We start from the raw sequence: 13,837 nt of genomic DNA, 5'->3' as shown, positions 1-13,837 counted from the left end.
GGTGGAGATGAGATCGACAGTGAGGAAGAGGAGGCGGAGGTTGAGGTTTCCCGGGGACACCTCTCTGTGGGCCTCCCTCTCTGTCCTCTATTTGTCACTGCCAGCGATGGGGCAGGTGCCTCAGCAGTCACTGGCCTGACAGAGGGACAGGGGGGCTGAGGGCCAGGTGGAAGAAAGGACTGGCTGCCGGCCTCGGCTATTACTGCCGCTGCGTACGCTCTTGCTGTGGAGGAAAAAGTCCTGTGGGCAAAAACCAACAAAGCAAACCATCCTGAATAATAATAACAATAATAATAATATTAATATTAAAGGACTAGCAGTCATGTGAAAGCCGAGATGAACCAAGGTGCCGACGGACTTAAAAAGCTGAAAACCCCTCCCCCTTGGGCAGTGCTTCTAACTTGAAAGATAACTGCAAAAGAAACAAAAGTTAAAGACTACAGACAAGTAAAAACTGACATATATAAGCACTACAGATAGAAAATATTTAGAGATTCTACTTGATATTTCTACCAGAGGTGTGCATATGATATAAGTTGGTACTTAAGTAAGTATAGGTACTTTTAGAATGCTCTTTTTTTAATGTCAGAGTTGCTTCACAGAAGTCAATGAGAGTATTAGTTCACACCACATTATCAGCTTCCTGTGTTGGTTCCTCTTAGTGCTAAATTAGGCCCATTTAAAGGAGGGGCCTGTGAGAGTCGCAGTGGATCTTGGGAGCTCAGCTGCTCTGCTCAGAACTCAGTGGAGCTGGAGGAGATGCCACACAAACAGGAAGAGGAACAACCCTGAAGGGGAGCGGCTTTACTTTTGTACTTCAGAGAGGTCATGTGATCAGGAATCTAATTTATTGAAATCCAAATGTTTCTGATTTAGGTGAAATTGTTTTAATGAAATGTAGTTGTGATAATTAATATTAATAATAAGTAATATTGTGTTCCGTACCCCCTGGGGAGAGTGATCTTCCATTGGAAGACTTTACTTATACTGCTAGTGTGGGGTTCATTGTGTATGAACAGCCAAATCATCTCCACTTCATCCAGCCAACTCCACTTCATCATCTGTTTAAATATTTTAAGAGATCTCTTGCATTTCTTGAGCTCCAAATTGAATTTCTGACATCTGTCAAATGCTTTGAGATACCTCCTGTAACTCAACTCGAAGAGTTGCTGGTCTTTGATTAACTTATAATCATTATTAATATGTTTTTACCCATTAAATGCTGATAATGACGCTGTGTTATTTACTTGTCAGTCTAACACATCATCACACCAGTCCTCTCTTGGGTTGATCCAATATCTCAGGGGGAAGGATGAGTGGCCACTCCCTGAATGGACTTGGCCAGATTTTCTTAAGATGTGATTGGTCAACCAGGTTATGTTGACCCTTATCTTATATGAAAAATACTTAAAAATGTATAGGCTACATGTTTGAACATTGTAAAAAGATTATTGGAATTATGTCATTCACTTATTGTATGACAATCTCACTTGAGCCCTCTCGGTTAACACCTGCATTCTTTGCAGGTGCCCATAGTGCATGCTTTACTACACATGTGCTCTGGTGACTATTAACCAGTCAATCAGACTGCAAATTATTCCTATAAAAGGGAGTTTGGACCTTAATTGAACTAGTGTATTATTTAATGACCTTTTTTTGCATTTACTAATTGTGTCCTTTAAATTGGGTGAGTTGGATATATTGTGTTCAATAATTGCACAAGCAATATGTATTTCTGTTTGAGTTAATTGAAAAATGGTATGTATCTCTATTGATTAGTGGCACTTCGCTCCCAGCTGATAATCTTTCTTTTTTCCTTCAGCGCTCAGCGAAACCATGGAGGAGAGGAAGCAAGGCAGTATGGGGGCTGTAGTCTTTCAGCTTCAGTCTTGTTATGTTATTTAAATAAAGATCACTAATTGTATGCCTCTTTTTATATGACATATAAAATCAAACACATTTGAAAGGTAAAACAACCTACAGCAGGCAATCCCATTTGACAGACTCTCTTCATCCTCAGGGGGAAAAAATTGCCTCAGAGTTGTAAAACCATATATAGCCTGTGTCTTAGAAAGGGAAAGTACAATATAACTTGACAAAAGTGTCTGTATGACAGAAAGTATGTTGTTGCCACAGACAGACAAACGAGAGGCCTGTGTCTGTCTGTGGCAACTTGTAAATATTTCTGTTTACATCTTGGCCTCACCAGCTGCTTTTGTCTACCTGCCCCCAATTCACACCTAACTGGCCCCACCTGCAACAGAATTCCTGCTAGTCTTTGACTAAATCTCCTTTCTACAACCTATTTACTTTCACCAACTCAGCAGCTGAACTGAATTGACTTCAATTTAGGCAACTACAGGAACAGGTTTTGGCTGGAGCAACACTCTGCTGACTAACACTGTAACTCAAAACTGTCTCACCTCAACTCCAATTCACAACTTCAAAAACTGCCTCGTGGGAACCGGGGCACCCCTATTTATTAGCTTGTACCCCGTGCCTGGCTCCCTGAATCACGGCGCCCCCTGTGATTCCCCCGTGGCGGTGCTCACCCCTGACCCAGTTTAAAACACTACACAGTTACACAAGCATAACATGCACAGACTACGTGAACATTCCCCACATGACCCCCCAGTCCCAGATCGCTACAATATCTTTAAATCTAGCAGTATACCTCACTTAGGTGTGTTCAATAATTGATTTTATATAATTTAGAGAAATAATCCATATAAGGGAATTGGTGAAAAGCCCTTGCTGAATAGGCCTATGGGCCAGTGATCCAGTTCCACAGGTGATCACCCTCAAATGTTTTAATCGTAAAGTGATAATATAAAGAGAAGATCTAGAAGACTCTGACACAAAATACCAGGATCACGAAGCTGAATTGAACAATTACAAAGTCTTACACAATAACATTTAATCATGATTTTTATTAAATATATCTAGTATTTAAAAATATATATATGATCATAATCAAAAATACATAATAATCCATAATCAGTGGATGTGTTGTGTGATTTATCCATTTCATTATTTTTTAATTAACAACATATATCTTGTTTAAAATATATATTTTTAAATGGAAATAAAAATAATTTGTAGTTATTAGTTGTGATGGCAAGGTCTGAACATTGTTGTAAATCACATCAGATGTTCGACTGGTTGAGGAGAAGGATTCTTCCTTTCAATATGGTTAATGTCTTTGTAAGCACATGTGTGGAACCTATAGAGTAAGTTAGGGAAGATGCCTTTGATTTGAATGTCAAGTCAGTTTGCTTATGTAATAGATCAACATTCAACTACTTTTTGTTTGTAACCGTTAACAGTATATCTGGCTAATTTCAAAAGGATAGATTTACATGTACAAGATAATATTACTGTTCAGAAAGATCTTTATCTCTCAAAGAAACACAGACTGATAGATTTATTAATTGGCCACCGTGAGAATTTACAATATTTCTTAATGTATTTATGTAATGACTTCCTGCCTAATCGCCTCTTTGCATGCAAGTTCTCCAAATGTACAACAGGACAGCCCATGTACTTCTCTTTTTTGTTCCCTCTTTTACTTTTATTTTTCATTTGTGAAGATCTTAGTATTTCAGTGCAGTTCGTTAGTCCCGAGTCTGCCCCTAGAGCAGATACCCCAGCTGGGGAGGATGACGGACGAGGTCATCTACACCACAGTCAAATTCGCCCCACAGCCAAAAGCAGCTGAGAAAGAGCTGGGTACACCACCAAGAGGTGAGATGTATTGGTTTATTTATGTATTCATATTATTTAGCCAGGATAGTCCACTGAGTAATATCTGCCACTGTATTTCAGCCAGTGCTGGTATTTGTTTAATCATTTTAAGTGGCAGCCTTATGGAAATTCTGTGCCACAGCATTTGAGAAGGGTCGACTACTATTGAATGTCATATGGGTTTGTTGGTAATTTACCCATTTAAGGTTTAACTGCTGAAACAATCAACATAAACTCATATTTTACTCAATCGAATCAATACACACCACTGTTTCCTCTGGGCAGTTTTTAAAACACAAATTCAGTTTCTTTTTGGAAATTCACATACTTTGGTCGACATATGCTGCCTTTTATTAATATTTTATAGCAAATATATACATTTGTTGTTGTTGTTGTAGTTTTCTTGTAGAGGGTAACATTCCAGATAACTCCCCAGAAATGTATTTATTACAGTGTGTTAAAGTAGGCCCACAACACAAGGATATGACCCATACATTTTTGCAAAAAAATTAAAAAAATGATCAATAGCTGAGAACAGTAAAAAGGTCTTTGGAGGTACAGGGTCCTATCTTTGTCCATGAGTATATCAAATAATTGTGCAGGTTTTTTTATGCCCAAATTGTTAACGTGTTGTATTGGAGTGCTGCTCATGTCTTCGGGTTTAAGTGAATGAATGTGTGTAATTTTTGGATGAATGTGTGCAAGATTTTGTGAACTTACATGATAACTGATTACAGTTTATTCAGGTGCAAATGAATGGGGGAAATTTAAGCATGATGCTGGGGATTTGCAGTGGTTTCATAGAGTCTCTGTATAAACTTACCATAACCACACAAAATTATAAAACCAGCTATTATTCAGGTTATATTCAGCAAATTTCTATAGACGCATGGACCGGGGAAAGGGAAAGCTCTTGCGTTGACTTATGTAATATCCACAGCTAGTCAGCTATTACTCAGACGTGAATATTCATTTGTTAAACACAAACATATGACATCATGGATGGGTGAAAAGAAATGTATGCAATTTCCACAGCTATGCTATAATTAATCAATCAACAAGTAACAAAAAAATGGCAACGCAAAGTAACAAAAAAGTTAAAATGGCAATAAACAAATGAGAGATTAACAAATATGATAATTCTGCATTAAGAATAACTGTTGTAGCTTTCTACACTTCTACACAGTTAGAAAACTAAATGATGAGAACATAAATGGTACTCAGGGATGGATTATGACTTGCAAAGGCCCCGGGGCCAATTATCTCCAAGTGCCCCCCTCCCACCATTTTTTCCTGTTCTTTCCCTTAGCTGCACATTCACAGTAATAGAAAGTGGAAATTATGATGATCATGAATATTCAAACCGTTCTCACTCCACGTCAAATGCCTGTGCTACCCCTGTGCTAAAAAAACATTTGTACACTTTGTACAGGGTTTACCGAATCTTTCTCTCTACAAGTCTAATATTAGCTACACAACGAATAATCTACAATGAGGCAAATTAAGGGGTATGAAACACACGTCTTTAATGAATTAACTGTCAAATATACACGTATTTAATGCATCACATGAATCAAAAATTGATTTGTCAACATAAAACTACCCTGTGACACACATCACATGGCTGTAAACATCAGATCATCAGGCAAGAAAATGCAATTTAAGAACACACAAAATAACAAACACAATTTTTGCAGGCCCTGACAATTATACAATCCAGCATATGGTTACCAAAACAATTTCTTACAGGAGTTTCTTTCTTGTCTTCCTCATGCAGCACATCTGGTTCTGCACTCTCTTCTGCCATCATTTTACATTTTTTTGCGTGCTGGATGTCATGCTTGTAACACTGAGAAACGCCGGACACATTCATGGCTGCTCTTTCAAATGCTTCAAAGCCATCTCGCTGCACTGCCACAAAGTCTTGCAGAGATTAAATGAGATGAGTTGCCGTAAATATGTCTATGTCGTGCCTCTGTAATTGCTGGCTTGTGGCCTGGAGCCTCTCTAGTACCGTGTTCCACAAATGTGCCATGAAGGCCATCTCTAAAGTATCCAGCTGATGCACAGCACAGAAGCTTCGCTGCTAGTTTCTAATTTCTCGTGCATGTCACTGGATATTTTACCCAAGGCCTCTCTGACCTTTAAGTGTTTCCAAAGTGCCTTACAGGACTCTGCTCGTGCACTCCACCGAGTATCCGACAGTGATTTTAATATCATCTTGATGTTAGTATCATGGAAGACTTTTCCCCAGTGGTGTGTGGATGATGCGCAAAAAGTATAAATTGACTGAACTAAATAAAAAAAACTACCAGCTACTTTGCAACTATCAACAGCGTTGGTGCCAACCCAATTTAATGAATGCACTGCACATGGCACAAAATGGATTAGGGATTTCTCCGTTTAAGGTGTGCCTGGACCCCTTTATACTTCCCTGACATGTTACTTGCATTGTCGTATGACTGCCCCCTACAATTGGATAGGTCAAGCCCAAGACTGTCAACCATAGCCAAAATGCAGTCAGCCAAGCTCTCCCCAGTGTGGCTTTCTATAGGTTTGAATGTCCAAAAAACGCTCCACCACATGCCCATCAGGATCAACAAAACGAAAAATAAGTCAGTTGATCAACATGAGAGAGGTCTGGGGTGGAGTCCACAATTACAGAAAAGTATTTTGCATTTTAAATTTCCTTAGCGATGGTTTGCTTGATTTTATCCCCCATTAGCTGAATAAACTCGTCGATGATAAATAGGACACAGTGCCCTTTCCCTTCCACCCAAACTTTCTGATATGTTCAGCTAAAAATGGATCATACTCTGACAAACGTTCGAGGATGCCTAGAAAATTTCCATTATGAGCTGAACCCCTCTGAAAGCCAGTCCTCTCTCCCCTAAAAACTTGATGACTGATACAACTCACCATAATACTTGCTTCCAGTATTCCCACTCTGAGTCCATTTGTTTAATTAAGTCAGAGTAAATTGTTTCTGTGCCTTTTGAGCGCCGATGTAACATTTGCATACAAGCCCTGTACTCCGCGCTCCTCTCATGTTCCCCAATACTCTCCGAATGTTTCCAATCGCAAAATCCGTCAATGAAGGCATTATGCTTAGTGGAAAATAGTTTGCACAGGTACAGTAAATACATCCATTTGACGGGGAGTACAGTAACCACTGACGAGAAACAGTTTGTCCATTTGGCAAAGAGCAGCTGAGTAATGCATTGGTAAAACTCCTAGCCTACCCACCGATTGTCCTACTCCTATCCCTCACAGACGCTGGGTATTTGCTGCTTTGATTTTGGAAAGTACCTGCTCCTCTTCTGACAAGAATAGACTTAACTTTATCATTGGAAGTGTTTTTCCATTAAGCGGAGTCGGTAACTGTGTCGCACCATGAATTGGGATCCTCGTCCAGACCTGTGGGTCTGAAGCTTGGCTATTATAGTAAAATAAAACTAAGCAAGAAAAAAACTGAAATAAAATTAAACGGTAAAAAATCAAATGAAAGGCTACTGACAACAAGCCCATTAAAGGACAAGCCAACTTGATCTTTTATAACATTTTTCCATCACACATGTTGAATATAATAAATAAAATATAAAAAATGATCTAAATATTTCCTACATAAAAATGTAGGATATTCTGTTTTAAGTTCCTCATTTAAGGAAAGAAAGTTATATATTAAAGATGTTGCTGGGCTCTAGTTTTCTCATTAGGTATCATTATACTCTTTTCAAATAAATATAATTTGAAACAGGATGGGACAATGGTTTTATAAGAGGTTTGGAGGCCTTCATATTCATAGGGCCCAATAGTAACAGGAGTGCCAGCCAGGGAGCCCTCATAGACCAAGAGCCTTATTTAAGAGGCCTTGTATAGGCTATAGGACCCATATATTTAAGCATAAATAAACATTTGTTTTCATTGTTGATGGGTTTTCTGTACCAACCTGGATTGCGCAACCTTAAAACCCAGGGCCCCCCCGGGCTCCTGCTAGTCAAGGGTCCCTGGGCATTGGCCCCATTGACCCGGTCAGTAATCCATCCCTGATGGTTGTGAAAAACACAAACACTGTGGGGATACTTTGGCAGGATAGTGAATGTGTTTCCAGTAAAAATGCAAAGAACAGCAAAATATATAATGATATCAATATAAACAGCAACAAAATGACTGACAGACATGAAGAGATGGGAGGGTATTTAAAAAATTAAAATAAATAATTATTAAGATCAGCTCATATGACCAATGTCAATACATTTGCTTGTGGTCAGTCATCTTTAGTATTATTTAATGTTACTGTTACTAAATTATATACTTTTTATTTTATGATCAGTTTATTGATTCATTATATATTATACCAGAGACAAATATCTCTCTACACCTTCGAAGGGTTTAGCATAAGGAAGGATCAAAAGGAGATCAATTTTGTATTGCTTTGGAAACACCAGTGCTGCTTTCATGTAGTCACTGAACCAAGTTAAATAGAGAGGACAGCAGCACTGACTGAATAATCTTGAGCAAGTTATTTGAACCAGCTAAAGAATACCTCCATGGCTTCATAGTACTATTCTGAAATGTCATCATCAAGAAAGATATATATACTGAATATATAATGTGTGTGTATGTATATACACACACACAGGGAAGCCTTGCCAAAAGCTGTAAAACAAAATAAGGGCGCTTAAAAACACTGTGATGGTGCTCCAAACTACTCCTGGGCCACTACTAGGTTTCCCTGATACAAAAGCCTTGTAGTCGATATAGCGAAGCGAGGAATTGTCAAACATAGGAATCGTAGTTTTAAGCCAGTGCAGATCGGGTATCTAATTTGGGGTCTCACACAGACAGTCAAAGTCCAGTAAATCAAATCGCTTATCTCCTCTCTCCTTGTCTCTTCAGTAGCATGACATACACCCTCCCCGATTTTCCCCTCAGGAACTCTGCAATCTCTGAAAGGAGGTGGGGTCGTTTTAAAGTCTGCGGGTGATCAATACTGGCAGCCGTTTGTGTCTTCCACTCTGCAGCCTGTCACTGTTGCGTCAGCCGCTGCGTTCAGTTTCCAGCTGCGTGCCCCTCAGGCTGTCAGTATGTGGTTTTCCGGGCAGCAGCTCATAAAGGGGAATCCCCCGGGTCCCAATATACCTCCCATTCCTCACCACACCCCGTACAATGTCACATATATATATATATACACACACACACACACACACACACATACATATGTATACATATAATATCATCAGTAGTTTTAAAGCTTAAGTGGTTGAGATTGTAGTGGTAATATACTTTCCCTTCAGGAGAGATGTCACGTCCCAGTATCGGTCCCAAAAATTACCATCCATTAACAAAGGGGTTACGTTGTCACCATTCATCTCCCCTGTGTTCTCTGTCTCTCTCCAGGAGTCAAAGCAGCTCCCACTCCAGAGCTCAAGGGGAACGGTACAGCGCCACCTTACAAGTGGTTGACTGTTGTCCTGACCATTCTGGTCCTGTCTGTCATCATGGCTCTGGGAGTCTGTTGTAAATATTGTAAGTATTACAGATGCTGTACAGTGAAACGGTGTTCTGATGCGCAAAGTGGGGGAAGGCAAACATGTAGTGTGTGGGTAGAAGTAGTCTGTAGTCAAGTGTGGTTTCAGGTTTAAGCTGTTAGCTGTTCTGTGGACATCAGTTCAGTTCTGAGAGCTTTTGGTTCCAGTTGTGTTTTGTCTTCCCAACCTTTAAGATCACATCAGGCAATGGTATTAAATAGAGCGTTTAGAAATTAATTACATGTTTCTTTTTGCCAATAGATGCTGAAAAGAGGGGTGATTATGAGATCCTGAAAGCCAGGTTTGACAATCTCTCGTTTCATATGAATGCTACAGGTGAGACTGGTTTATTGTTACCCTAAATCTAACATAATGTGTTGCCTTGAATTGTCATGCATTGAGCTAATCTTTGTTTAGTCTGGCCTATCTATCATTGTTTGTCTAGTTACCAATGATCTAACAGCATTTGTATTGTTTTCATTATCATTCTCCACAGAGAACCAAAATTGGGAACTGAATACGAAGTACACAAACCTTTCTGATGCTTATAACGCTCTGGTCAAGAGTCCTCCGGGTGGGTTTGGTGTCGAGAGCTGAGAATGTTCCACCGCAATTAACAACAGAACACAAACTCAAGGCAATAAGAGATATCCTCAGAATATACATGTGACTCTGTGATCATTGACTTTGATCCTGTCCACTCTACTTATTCCACAGAAAACAAAGGTTGTAAAGTCTGTTCTGTGGGCTGGGTGTACAACAATGGATCGTGTTACTTCTTCTCCACTGATGCAATGAATTGGACTAACAGTCGTGATGACTGTGTCAGAAAGGGGGGGCACCTGGTCATTATAGAGAGTAAGGAGGAACAGGTAGGCAATACTTTTATTTAAACTCCCTAATTTAGAAGAATTGGCACAAATAGATATTGAGATATTGGCACAAAGGTTTTGATTGACATATTTAATTTTCTGTTTAGACGTTCTTAGCAAATTATCTTCGGAAAACACAAGATAAAAAGTACTGGATCGGACTGACTGATGTCGTGACGGAAGGAGTCTGGCTCTGGATGGACAACACACTGCTGACCAACTCGTAAAGCTAATATTTAATATTCTGACCTAAACTCACTGCCTCACTGTGAATGTGCATAATGTCCTGTAGAAAGTCTGACACCACACAGACCTCACTGTGAGTTTGTTTATGCAGCTGCTGTTACTTTAAAGGAAAAGTAATACAGGCTAAAGCTATACATTGTTCCACTGCTGAAGTCTGTGAAATGGAAAATTATAATTCTGAGGCCCATGGGAATAGCAACTCTTCCCATTATTAAGGACATAATGATCTGAAACATCAATATATTGTCTGTGATTCAGGTTACATTTATTCTATGTATTTTAATACAAAATTGGCTCTTGGTTCTATTTTAAGTAAAGCATTGTATTAGATCCAGCCCTAATGAAACTATTTGACACATTTAATCTCTTTAAAATTGTTACTTACATCCTCCCAGCAACTTTTGATTTAAAAAACTGGTTCCTGATCTTGGTTACATTTCTGACCCTAGGTCATTATTTTATTATTGAGCTTCAATGATTCCTTCAGGTTGATTTTATTCTGTCCCTTTTCGCTTTCCTTTTACAATGTTTGTGCTTTTTACCCATCTGCGAAATGCAGACGTACTTGCCTAGTTTCTGCTGCCTTATTTCACACCTGCTCTCTCTCGTCTCTGTTCAGATACTGGCTCCAGAGAACCGGTCAGCCCAGCGAACCTGATAACTGGATGGTGGAAGATCCTTCAGGGGAGAATTGTGTGTGTCTGGAATGGAGTTGGTACGACAGCTCCTGCAAATCAGTTCACAAAAGAATCTGTGAAACAAGAGCAGTTAGCACAACTTAATGGCAGGAGCCAAAAACAAACAAAACCAAAATTGCTTATTTTTCATATCAATGACCTCATGAACTGTTCATCACAAATATTGATATCAGCTTTTGTACCATGTTGATGGCTGATCAGTCTAAAACACCATGTCTGTGTGCTTTGTATGATGTTACTCTTGATGCCTTTCTACACAGTTTTAATACATGTTTTTAATACATTAATTTTCTCCATGTCTACAGTACAGTTACTTTGTATTATTACAGTCAACATACACATCACTATAGGGAGTGTAAAAAATAAACCAACTGTCGAAAAAGGTGGTGTTCTATGGACATAGCATGTATGAAATTGCAAGAACCAGTGATTTTAAAATGCTTGTACTAAAATATAGAGTGTTTCAACAGCTATTACATCCATTTTTCACAGTTGTTGCAATGTGGGAGATATTTATAAATGCTGCTTCCTGTTACTTCAGTTTCCTTATCACTGAGTCCATCTCTATTTGACAAATTTATAATTTGCTTCCAATGTCAGTGAAGTCCCCCTTGTTGTGACCTCTAGCCCTTCCTAGCTAAAAACAGAGCCTGTGTGAATTCAACACTGAATTGTCTGACTTCATCTGCCCTATTTCTATATAGTCAATTTTTTAGTTTGATGGGCCCGTCAATTCCCAGTCCGGAGCGGTCGCTCTGTGTGCCTAATTATTTAATGTCTGCTGCTTTTTTGAATTTTTTTTCCCCACAACATTTTATTAACTATGGAAAAAATACATAGAAACTGCTTTGGTAGTTGGTACACAAGTGCGAGTCCCAAAACAAATTTGCCCGCATATTTGTGATTTAGGCTGCACATGCGCAACTGCGCACCAGTTATGTGCACCCCTGTATATTCATACTGTTAACACACATGGCTACACAGGCTGTCAATGTAATTGGGATCATGAGGGAGAAGTCATATACATTTGTGAATTCTATAAACACGTTACTCAAAAAAGAAAGGTAGATGTTACCACAGCAGATATCTTGAAATTAACACTTTGTTAACAAATACCATAATTTTAAGTGATGTAGACCTAAGTGACTTAAGTGAAAATCTGGTCTATCAAGTGGAAATCTTGTAGACATTTTGAATAAAATTTTAAGTAAAAATAAATAATTTAACAAACAAATAAATAAATAAATAAATAGCCTACACACACACACACACACACACACACACACACACACACACACACACACACACACACACACACAATTGTTTTTAATTGGATGCATACAAATATTATGTCGACTTTATACATCCAATTTAAAACGATTGTGTTTGTGTTTGTAATATTTTACAATATTCCATCATTTTCATTTTTACCTTAAAGTTTCTACAATATGTTTGCAACTTTTCCGCATGAGAAAGTGAAATTCTCTATAAATATTTCAGCAGACTGAAATGCGCAGTAATTAGCATATAGAATTGGTAATCTGGGGAGATTGACATTGATTTATTAAAATGGAAACAAAAATAGCATTAGTATTAGCATTTCGTTTTGAGCATTCACAGGTCACAACATCTGCTTTCTGTAACTAAATTCATGCGTTGTTAAATCCTCATCGATTGTTACACAATTTGTGATGTATTTTTTTACAGTTATTTCACGCTCTATCCAACTTATATATGCAATTTATATCTGCACATTTGTATGTGATCTGTAATCTTTTTGTCAGTGATCTCCCTCCATACAGGGTTAGCACCTGGAGAGGTGACAGTATATTTTTCAATCTCTGATTTCTGGTACATAGAATTAACTGGACACGAAAAGCTCACTCCACAGAATATATTATTATTATTATTATTATTATTATTATTATTATTATTATTATTATTATTATTATTATTTCTTGGCAGACGGCCTTATCCAGGGCGACTTACAACATAAGTGCAAACAAAGTGCAAAAATACAGAGAAGTACAAGGCATCAATCATTACAAATTCAATTTGGCTAAAACAACAATTCAAAATACATTTTACAATTTACAATTTACAATTTACACAAGTACAGTAAGTGACTTCCTACATCCTAGATGGTGAAAGCTAAGTGCTGTCAAGATGTAGGGTTACAGAGGGCTACGGGAAAGGGAGCAAGGAGGAAAACAATCAAGAACACGAGAAGCATAATAAAAACTGTGATGTGCTATCTAGCAGGGATAGAGGACTAATATTACAAGTACTGTTGGAAAAGATGCGTCTTGAGTAAGCGCCGGAATGAGGTCATGGACTCTGCTGTTTTGACTTTGGGGGGCAGGTCGTTCCACCATGTAGGGGCCAGGGATGAGAAGGTTATAAAATAACCTGAGAAAATATGGATTTTCGGTGGAGTTCCCCTTTAACTGCAACAGGAAGAGAAGCAGCCTCTTTAAATAAAGTGGATAGCCTTGCACAAAGGTAGGGTGATGCTTTACAACAAGGGTTTCAAATGTCTGTTGATGGAGGGCTAATTTCCCAAGGTTGCATGGGATGGGGGGCCACAGTAGAAAATGAACCACTGATGAAAGCAATATATCATATTCATACCCAATTCATGTCTTTTTATATCCTATAAATTTCTGTTAGGGGACATTTATTAACTTTAATGGTTGTTTTAAATGCAATTTGTAACAGAAAATGTTCATAGAGTGTAAAAATATAG

At 38.4% G+C, this 13,837-nt stretch overlaps 1 protein-coding gene across 1 annotated transcript; it reads left to right on the top strand.

Moving 5' to 3' along the window:
* Positions 1-3,576: 3,576 nt before the first annotated feature.
* On the top strand, positions 3,577-11,626 carry LOC136753664 (C-type lectin domain family 4 member E). The gene is made up of 7 exons (XM_066709962.1): positions 3,577-3,744; positions 9,145-9,273; positions 9,537-9,611; positions 9,772-9,849; positions 9,993-10,147; positions 10,255-10,370; positions 11,013-11,626. The coding sequence occupies exons 1-7, from the start codon at positions 3,660-3,662 to the stop codon at positions 11,173-11,175; spliced, it is 801 nt and encodes a 266-aa protein (XP_066566059.1). The 5' UTR covers positions 3,577-3,659; the 3' UTR covers positions 11,176-11,626.
* Positions 11,627-13,837: the final 2,211 nt, after the last annotated feature.

The sequence above is a fragment of the Amia ocellicauda genome, chromosome 7 (assembly GCF_036373705.1).
Source record: "Amia ocellicauda isolate fAmiCal2 chromosome 7, fAmiCal2.hap1, whole genome shotgun sequence".
NCBI lineage: Eukaryota > Metazoa > Chordata > Actinopteri > Amiiformes > Amiidae > Amia > Amia ocellicauda.
This window is presented reverse-complemented; position numbering and strand designations above follow the sequence as displayed.